Below are 10,179 nucleotides of genomic sequence, written 5' to 3'. Positions count from 1 at the left end.
ATACTTCTTCTACCAGATTTCAATAGGAACAACACCTGAGTAAAGTCATTTAAACTGAAACAACCGTGACGTGTATTTTAAATCTTAGCGTGTAAGCCAAGCTGCCTGCTTCTTTGTGACTGTGCACCTCAGAGCAATGTTACAAGAAAGACAGCTGTGCTTTCTGGAAAATAGTTTATTGAGTGTTTGGGGAATTAAAAACTACAAGGTTTTGCTTGCAGTTGCAGAAGCAAGAAAAAAGTTAAACATAAATTAATTACCTGATTTGCTACTAATAGTGCTTCTGATACCCTCATTTTAGAATCAGTCATTCCCTACTATGGCCTTTACATTAATACCTGGCGCTTAAGATTTATGTAGCAGAATATTTAAAGATTAAAATGTGCCTTACTAATGGCAGTAGGGTAATGATTATGAAAGCTGATGGAGATTTTCAATCTTTTCAGCTCTTGACTTCTTAAGCCACAGCTACACCCACTTGATTGTTCTGAATAGGCAACTTTATTCCAAACTCCGCTGTGGGAATAAGAATTAAGTAATTCAGTTGGTGTGAAAGAAGCCCCACTTCTCCCGAAGCTTTAGTTGACTTAAATCAAATAAGGAAAAAAAAAGCCTGACTCATTAATGCTGTTACTCAAAACTACATTTGTTGTGTAGAATTTCCATTCCAAGTATTGTTTTCATCTTCTCCATCATCTTGAGTCCTCAGTCTATATATTTTGCCTTCTTTTTTGAAGTCTTCCCCTCGTTTTTCTGTTACTCTTTTCCTGACAGTTTGCCTAGGGCACAAAAGGTGGTGTGTAAGTAGAGCATCCTTCCTTCTCTTATCCCCAGTAAAAGGTTTCCTCAGCCCTTTATTTCCCCGGGGACCAGCACCCAGCTGAAAAGATGGCATTTAGCAGCAAACAGAACTTTGGTTCTCCTCACACTGTGCTGATACATGCCTATTTCATGTGAAATAGCTCCTGGTGTAAGAGATTTCTCCGCCAGCACAGAACCTCAGCTCTCTGACTGACCTCAGCTGCTCATGTTCCTTGTGTAACTACACCATAAGAACTTCACATTAAAATGTTTATCTTCCAAACAGTATCAGCTCAAAGCGAAACCCACATTCATAGTTACAGCTGAATTCTGTGTTCATTAATAGCTGCAAAACTATACTGGGTTTTTCTTCCTATACTGTATTTGGAAACCGAAGCAAGCAGTAAGGAGCTTGCTTAATCACACATGTAAAAAGCAAGATAGCTTGCTTAATCAGGGCTGAGATGCAGTTTGCCTGCGCTCAGTTTATCCTTTAGCCACACAGAAGGGTGGTTGCCTGAAACTGCAAGGACAGAGCGAGTATAAAAGAACAGATATGGTTCAGTTCAATAATTCAAGATTAATAAAACAATTCTAGAAAGTATTTAGAGACAGCTACCACAGACAGTCTTGATTACCTGCTTTGCTCAACATTGTTGGAGCTTGAGGGATTCGAATGGTCTTGCTGATGGACTGTTCTCACAGTAGATTCTGAGGGGGGTGGACTCGTAAACAGAAAGTTGCTAATAAATCTCCAGACTGCTAGGAGGGGATAAAGTATTGTGCCCAAGAACTTCCACAAGTCACCACGTGAGGCCTGGACAACAGAAGTAGCAGGTCTTCCTGCCTGGATAGGAACACCAAAAGCAAACTTGTCAGGCATTAAAGCTGTATTCACTTTGGCAGAGTATTTAATACGTAATTTAGAAGCAGCTCAAGCGACACTAGAAAAGACCCTACTTGGTTCCACAATAAACAAATATCCACATTGATCCCCTTCCTAATTAGTCCAAACAACAATTACTAATTGTGCGGTATGTCTTAGAGGCAGAAAACAAAATTCGAGCAAATATTATAATGGCTGACTAGAAGCACCTGTATAGTAACAGTGTGGATGTTTGTAGCTAGAGGAAGAACAAACCAACCCCAAGGCAACACCTACCGGCAGCAGCACTACAGAAGCACTGGGTGCTAACTCCAACTCCAGTAATTTCTTTCCATAATCTTCTTTGGTAAATTCCCTTCTGGGAAACATCGTTGCCAGAGAAAAATTGCCATAAGCGTTACCAACCGTCTGTGAAAGTACAAAGAAAACATCTCAGTTATAACTAACTGCACACTTTCCACTTTCAAACAACTGTGGAGCTGCTAGCTGAGCAAAAGGAAAGCAGCTAACAATGATTCTGCCATGATCAAAAACGAGTTGCTGTTACATTAATCTGTAATTAGCACGTAGCTGAGAAAATGACACACTGATTTACCTGCGCAGCAAACTGCCTCGCTTCCTCCAGCCGTGCTTCAGATGGGAACTGGTTAGTAAAGGAAGATCCATCTGGAAGGCGGAACTGAATCCTGGCTATTGCACTGCAGGACATTCACCATGGTCAGTCAGTGGATTAACAATTACAAACACTCTCGAGGCTTTAGCTTGGCAGTATTCAGGTGTGGAAGGGAGGGGCAGCCATCTTATTTATGGCAGTTCAGATGGCTTATGAATTTGGATTCACAGTCAATAACCATCTCCTTATACACCACCATGCACCTCCGCATTATACCAGACCCGTCAGCATTCAAACAAGATGCTTATATTAACCACACAAAACAATGAATACATGAATGAAATATAAACCACACACATTTTGCATAGCCTATATTACTTCTGTTGGGTTTTTCAGAAGTTATACTATGAGGGCATAGGTATTCACTCTCGCTTGGCAGGTAATGCTACATTCAGCTATCTAACAGGTTATTCCTGCACTGTGCCCTTTCTTCTGGGGATCTAATTCACAATGGTTCAGTAACTATTTAAGGCCTCCATATGATAGGACATTTTGATACAGCAGCATCAGACAGAACAGGAGCCATGTCAGACTCTAATGCTGATGTGCATAAAACAAGCCTTGCTGAGTCCGAGCTAGTTGTGCACCAGAGAAACAGCTGGGTCAGCACCACATTCTCCACTATTGTTCCCTCATCTAGTTCCTTTCCTAGCCCCATCATACCTGGTATTCAAATCAAAGATCAGGATGTGAAAGTATTATTACCAGGAAAGTCTAAAGGATGCAAGTTATCTGAGAACATAATATTAATGGAAATAGCTATGAGTTAGTATTACAAAAGAAAGCTAATTTTTATGTCAGTATTTAAACACATAAATTAATAGTTTAGAACATATTATTACATTTCTTAATGCTTATGCAAAGACTTTTTTAACCTTTCTTCCCATGAGTACACGTTTCTGCTTTCTCTACAACCCACCTTCGCTCCTTTTGAGACGCTTCTTTTCTTGCTTCTATTTCAGCCTGTTTAGCCTGAAGAGCTGCAGCTTTTGCAGCTTCTGCTTCTTCCTTTGATTTTGCAAAGCGAGCTGCTCTCTCAGCACGATCCTTAGGAAAGATCAAACATAAACCTTCATTTTCACCGTGAACAGCAGCTTAATATTCATAAAATCTGTACTGAGATCCCAACTGCTCCAAGCAGGCTGCACAGAGGAAAGGCAGCGGTGCTGCAAAGCTGTATTCACTGTCAAAGTGCATTCACTGTCAAAGTGCACTGTCTCTTGTCATTAGGAAAGATAAAATACACTTTTCAGTGAGTCACTTCATCCAAGTAGTCGACAGACAGCTTGCCCATGAAAGTGTAACTCTCCAGCGAAGAGAAAGGGAAAAATCTATGACAAGTCACACTGCTGTAGTTCTACATGTAGTAGGCAAAACTCGGAGACAAAGAGGAATTTCAGTTGTGAGCTGTTTCTATGCATCTATTAACCCCTCTATCAAACAAAAAACCCCGATTTTCAAACAAATATTTCCTGTGCTTCCATTTCAGATCTCTGTTCGAATTGCAGTTCTTTTCTATGTTTAATGATAGCTCAAGTGACACAGAAGCTAGTATGTTAATTCTCAGAGATACCATCATTACGCATATAAAAGTAGAAGCTTCGCAGCAAATGCTACTAAAACGCATAAGTTGTCACTGTGCAAAGCCACAGAGCTCCAAGCAGAAAAACTGAACATTTTTCAGTGTTTTACCAAATGAGAAAATGATCCTTTTAGTTCTGTCAGCCCTTGCAAGAAGGAAGCAGCAAGCTGTCTTTCCAAAGAAAGAAATTACCAATGCAATCTGTTGCCTGATACGTTCCCTAGCTGCCTTCTCTTCTGCCTTCTCTCTGTTCCTTTCCTCTAACATTCGTTTTGTCAGTTCTTCTTCCTGACGTCTTTTATACTCCAACATTTCTTTACCAGTTTTTCTCCGTTCTATTTCTTTCTTAATTTCTTTCTGAATAAACAAGAGAGACAATAAAAATGAGACCACAAAATTGCCTTGGATAAGTGGGACAAGACCAAAGTATATTTATTTAAAAAGCAACTAAGTATTTATTCAAATATGGGTGTCTAAATAAATCCTGCAAGCAGATCCACATTTTTGTTTTACCTGTTCTTCTTCTTTCCTCTTCTCCTCTCGTCTTTCTTCAAGCTTTTTTGTGATTCTAAATTTAAAAGCAAAGGAAAAGAAGTCTTAAAGTAGCAATATCTACTATTAATATTTTTACTTTTAATGAAGCACTTCCCAGCACAGAAGAATAAAACACATGAAAGTGAAGAGGGACTGTAACACACTGCTACCAGTTAATGTAAGAGTAATGATTCATTCACATGTGGCTGTACCATCCATAACAACACGAGGTAGTGATTCAGCACCTCGCTTGTGGTTTTTAATGGTAGTTGTAACATATTTCTTCTGTTCACTAAATGAAGAAGCTTACATATTCTTGTTTGACATCTTGTAAGACGTACAATAAGCAATACTATTTGCAATCTATGGTAACTGGAACACTAATCTCAACCTGTTCTTAACTATTTAAGCCATCTGGTTTCTTCTGCACATCACTTCCTAAAATGGAAAACAAACAATATATAGCATGTACTGATATAGACTCACACGTGTCTGTCTCATTTATCCAGACAGATGCTACAGAGTAAGGACCAATGCACAAAACTTGCTGTGTATTTTTAAGTCTGGGAAGAGAGCAGGCATGACCCAATGCCATGCAGGGTCAGACATGAGAAACTTCTTGGTCTTGTACAGAAGCTGTAGTTGTGCTTTTTTAAAAAGAAATACTAAGTACCACTTTCCCATCAGTCTGGTCTGTTACCATACTTTACAATACTTGAACTAACATTGCTTAGCAGGCCTTCCTGTAGCTCACTGATCAAATAAAAAACAGAAAAGTCACAAAATAGAACACTCTGCCTTTTGTGATATGCCTGAACTGCAGTTATCAAACAGATGAGAAAATGAGAGGACACCTCTGTAGAAGACCTAGGTTAGCACTTCTCTGCCCTAATTCCAATGCTTTCAGTACAATATAACTCCTTCAAGATCTTTGCAGAAAGCACATTGCCCGAAAGATCAAAATACTGATGTTATATCAAAGTAATGACAACCTTCCAAATTTTCCAGATGACTCCTTTATCTCAGGGTACGGGAAAAACTAACTTAAAAGCTGATTTTTGTATCCCCCCTTGTATTATCTTAGACAGCCAAACAAAAATAAGCCCACACAGAATGCCTGCCAGATGACAACAAAATCAGCACCAAAATCCTGTAATTCAGCCCATCTGATAAAAAAATAGAACTACATCCTGAGAAACAAACAGGATACGTCAGATAGTCTACAAAGTAGAGTCACCTTTCTACTTTGAGTGCAAGATCGTTCACAGGCTGAGCATTGCTCACTTGCCCATCTGAAGACTGAGTTGCTTCCTGGCTCGCTTGACTTGAACTTGCTCCATCTGCAAGCAATTGACAAGAAAGTAATGAATAAGAGAAAAGTTAGAGGTATGTTTCTTAACACGAAAATATCACTAACTGTTTACTATTAGCCATAAATTGGCAGAAACAAGGATATCTCAAGAAGAAAGGAGGCCTTGCTATTCAAACTTTCTATTTCCTCCTTCCCCCCTGTTTGATTTCAGATTACTAATCCAGAGGAGCCTTTGAATCCTACATACTGCTTTTTGTTCCTATTACAAACCATGTATTTCTCACAGAGTAGATGGACAAGTTCTGCAAGAAGCATCTGGTATGTTCATGTTTTTCAACAAGTCCACTCAATATACCATCTTTGCTGTAATATTATATAGCAATTAAGACAAGAAAAATTATTTAAAAGCAAATCAGCCAGCACTTGTGTTAACATTTTGGCCATTACCATCAGAAGGTCTTGTCTCAGACATAACAGACCCAGGAGAGACACAGGGATCCACTGCTGTGGACTGCATGTTTTCTGGAGCACCATCAGATGGAGATGAGGGGCACGGAGCAGAGGACTGACAGGGATTCTCCAGAGCTCGTCCTTTTTCTGCATGCATCTAAGAAATTGGGGGGAACAAGCGAGAGTATGATGTTCTCCTCAGGTACAAACATCAAGGCTACTAAACTGGTTTTGGAGTCTCGGTCCTATTTAAAATATGAAACTAAAATTATCCCATACTGTTGAGTCTGATACAACCATATGTACTTTTTTCTTAATTATATCTTACACTCGCATTCACAGTGATAAAACTATGCTTATATTATGTTTATAATAATATATTTAGTATATTTATATTGTATTTAGAAGCATATTTTTATAAACCCACATTATAAAACATCCAAGGGCCTGCCTTAAGCATGCAGCATACCCATCTCAGTCTGAAAGATCCACTTGTCACAAGCATTACCTGTTTCACTTTATGGATTCTGGTAACAAGCTCTTCAACAGAAACGCTGCCAGCAATTACTTCCAAAGGGATTCCATTGTCTCCTATAAAAAAACTGGATGGAACGCACACAACGGGATCTGCACAGCAGCAGTTAAGGGCAATGCATGACAACAAATTTATCAACTATCATTATGAGGAAAAGTCTTAGGCGCTGAGTATCTCTATTCAATATTCTATCTCCACCTGGTAACAGGCTGAGAATATCAAGGGAGGAGGAAAAACAAAGCTACTAAATATGCTGGAAAACATCCCGTACAGCTGATTAGCATTTCACCTTTTCATTGAAACTTATATTTGTCTTAAGAACAGCCTTAACTTGTAGAGAGCAATTATTTGTAATCATAACACTGCATTTACACTGCTTACAAAGGATACAAATCTGAGAGAACTGCAGGCAGGCTTCACTGGTAAGAAGAAAAGAGGCATGTTGAGGAAGCACATTTACTTTGCAACAACTTGAGATTAAGCCTTTCATCATAAAAATAACTGTTCTACCACCACACACGGAACTATTTAAATACTTGAGAAAACACTAAAAGCAAACTCGTGTTGCATCTTCTCATTATCATTCTGCATAAGTGTTATCAATCCCTGCTTATCACAGTTGAGTGCAGTAGATTATTTATGGAAGCAGTGCTAAGAAGCAGTATAGGAAGGAGACGTCTAACCCACTGAGTGCAAACAGTGCCATGTTTCTAAAGGGTCTGTACAGCCTTTTAAAATAATGCAACTTTTGGACACATCAATGCACTTTCCTCACTGGAGCTGAAGTTCTTACTCTGACAAAGCTGAGTGTTGTATCCAGAAGCCTCGATGCTTCCGTGCTGTGTGTTACAAAAGAGAGAATTTCTCTAGGGCCTCACAGACCCATCCTACTGAACAAAGGGCTGCCTTGAGAGCACTTGCTTTTTGATTCCACATTATCTTTTTACATCTTTTTCTTTTACAAGAGGACATCCCCAAGCATTCCTCTACTAATGCTGAAGCCAGCAGGAAACACACAGAGAATATTCTACACAACAATGCAGATTTTCATTTTTTTCAGATTCTGGTGGCTTCAGCAGTACTGAACTCACTTATGCCCTCAAACACTGTATTTAACTACCTCCAGTGCAAGGAGAGAACTTCACATGCCTCATACTTCCATCATCATCAATGAAAGACTGTATAAGAGACAGAATTAGAGTTAAATCAAACCTTTTGGTGTCGATTTTAATAGCAACAAATCCATCGGAGGCAGCCTCGGTCACCTGAGCGTCCTCCCACCTTGCAGCCATCTCAGCCGACTGTTCATCCTCACCTGCAAACACAACACACACGAAGCTGAACAAACAACCGCCCCTGACTTCAGCTCTGCTTCAGCTGCTTGAAGTAGTTGATGAAAGAGACTGTCAATTATTTGCAAAACAGTTAATCTTCTTTTCTTTCCTATAATCTGGAGGTAATTCACTGCAGCTGATTCATCTTGCTAACATGCCAAAAAAAGGCAAATATACCAAAAACCCTTCTAAGACAGTAAGCATGTAGCTTGCACGCTCATTCAGCTGCATGGCAAGTCAGTCCAGGGGAGCAGAAGGGACTGGACCGCACAGATGGAACAGGGATAAAGGAGCAGGAACTGATTGATGGCACTGGGGATTGGCTTGATTGCATCATCTCATTGCATGTTTCACCCCAGTCGCTATTTCACGTGGTATCTTTTACTCACGAACAACCAGGAATCCCCCTGTGAAGCTTTGCTTCCTTTAAATCAGGACTGGTCGCAGTGCTGCTCAGAAGGAAACAAATACAAAGCACGCTGCTTTTGGACAAGTGTTTTCCATCCGTACACCCTGATTTTCCCCTGGAAGCACTAATCTCTGCTCCTATCAGCCCACATACCCCAAGAGCAGTTACCTCCTATCAGCCCACATACCCCAAGTTCACGTTTGGGATATTTTTAGGGAGCCAAGTGCAGCGGGTGGCTGCAGCTGTTGTGCCCAGTGGTGCGGCCTCCTGCCCCCGCCCCACGCTGGGACAGAGCCACTGTGCTGCACACGCTGTGCTGCACACACTGTGCTGCACACGCTGTGCTGCACACACTGTGCTGCACACACTTTCACACGTGCTCATCCGATTAGGCTACTAAAAATACCTCCAGACTTGCCTAATGGTGACTTTTCCAGACAAACAACTGCTGCAGTTGGCAAAAGAATCTGAAGGACAAAAACAGGTCAGGCGTCGTTCAATGTGCCGTCTCTGAGAGCTGTGACCCAGGAAGGAAAATGCTGATAACTCACCTTCTATGAAACCCTACCTCATAAAGCACTTTAACCTGGAGACTACCCACAGAACGGCTACTTGGTATCTTTTTGTTAATAACCCTTTCCCACTTGGGATTTCACGTTCATTTATCGCAGTAACTGTATCCTGAAAAGGAAATGTGAAAGGCACGGAGAAAGCTGAGAGGCCGCCACCAACAGCGCTGGCTCAGCTCAACACTGAGTTAATACAACTGCCTCACAACTCTCGTGCCCACACATCCCTGTATTTCACTTAGCAGCAATCAAAGACCTGCACACAACTCTCAGTCACACGTGCTGATCTCTTCAGTGTGGTCAGGTCAAGTGAGAGCTGTGCACAGGGACAGCAATCCATCACCTCCCACGTCATCCACATCACTGGAAAAGACACAGTCTGCAATAACCATGTTCCTGTAAGAGGAACCTATTAAAACCACTCCAGGTTGCCAAAGGACTCAACTCCCCTATTCCTCAGTCCTAAGAAGTTTCACATGGAAACAAACAGATGCAGATCACTGAGCAAAGCGTAAACAACATCTACAAATAACAGCTCTGAAAGCATCTCTCCCTGCTCAGCCAGCAGCTTTGGGATTGCCTGTCCCTTATGTGTGCCTATGGGCCAGTCTGCGCCATGAAGATCTAACATCACTGCCACCACCACGATATCAAAGTATCACAGTATCAAAGCAAGGCTCCATCCTGCGGTCATATCACCAGCCTGAGCAGCTGTGCCTTCCCACAGCCACCCAGTCAACATTCACATCTAATAGAACAGGACAGTTCAGTGCAGCTTGAGTTGCATGAAGAAAATTCTGTAAGTTACACATTCTCAACCCTCAGCTGTTCCCTCTTCTCGCGGCCCTCAGGCCCGACAGCTCGGCTGACTCCCTGTCACGGCGGGTGATGCCCCCAGCCGTCTCTCAGCTCCGCCCCCCGCCCCGATCTGCCGTTACCTGCCACAAACACGACGAACACGGCTCCGTGCTGCTTGGCGGCGGCGATGGCGGCCGGGATGGATCCCCCGAACCACATCATGGTGACCGCCGGGCTCCGGAGCCGACACAGCCGCCGTGCGCATGCGCCGATCTCCCGTCACGCGCCTGCGCCGT

The 10,179-nt window shown here is 41.8% G+C and overlaps 1 protein-coding gene across 1 annotated transcript; it reads right to left on the bottom strand.

The window, feature by feature from the left end:
• Positions 1 to 160: 160 nt before the first annotated feature.
• On the bottom strand, positions 161 to 10,160 carry UBXN4 (UBX domain protein 4). The gene is made up of 13 exons (XM_015868887.1): positions 10,024 to 10,160; positions 7,986 to 8,088; positions 7,164 to 7,192; positions 6,747 to 6,865; positions 6,236 to 6,395; positions 5,714 to 5,816; positions 4,456 to 4,510; positions 4,135 to 4,299; positions 3,280 to 3,407; positions 2,283 to 2,385; positions 1,964 to 2,095; positions 1,440 to 1,648; positions 161 to 779 (listed from the first exon to the last, which is right to left on the bottom strand). Exons 1-13 carry the CDS (start codon positions 10,103 to 10,105, stop codon positions 641 to 643), a joined length of 1,527 nt encoding a protein of 508 aa, XP_015724373.1. The 5' UTR covers positions 10,106 to 10,160; the 3' UTR covers positions 161 to 640.
• Between the last annotated feature and the right edge of the window lie 19 nt (positions 10,161 to 10,179).

Source organism: Coturnix japonica, chromosome 7 (genome assembly GCF_001577835.2).
Source record: "Coturnix japonica isolate 7356 chromosome 7, Coturnix japonica 2.1, whole genome shotgun sequence".
NCBI classification, from domain to species: Eukaryota; Metazoa; Chordata; class Aves; order Galliformes; family Phasianidae; genus Coturnix; species Coturnix japonica.
Note: the sequence above shows the minus strand (reverse complement) of the source record. Positions and strands in the feature narration are given on the sequence as shown.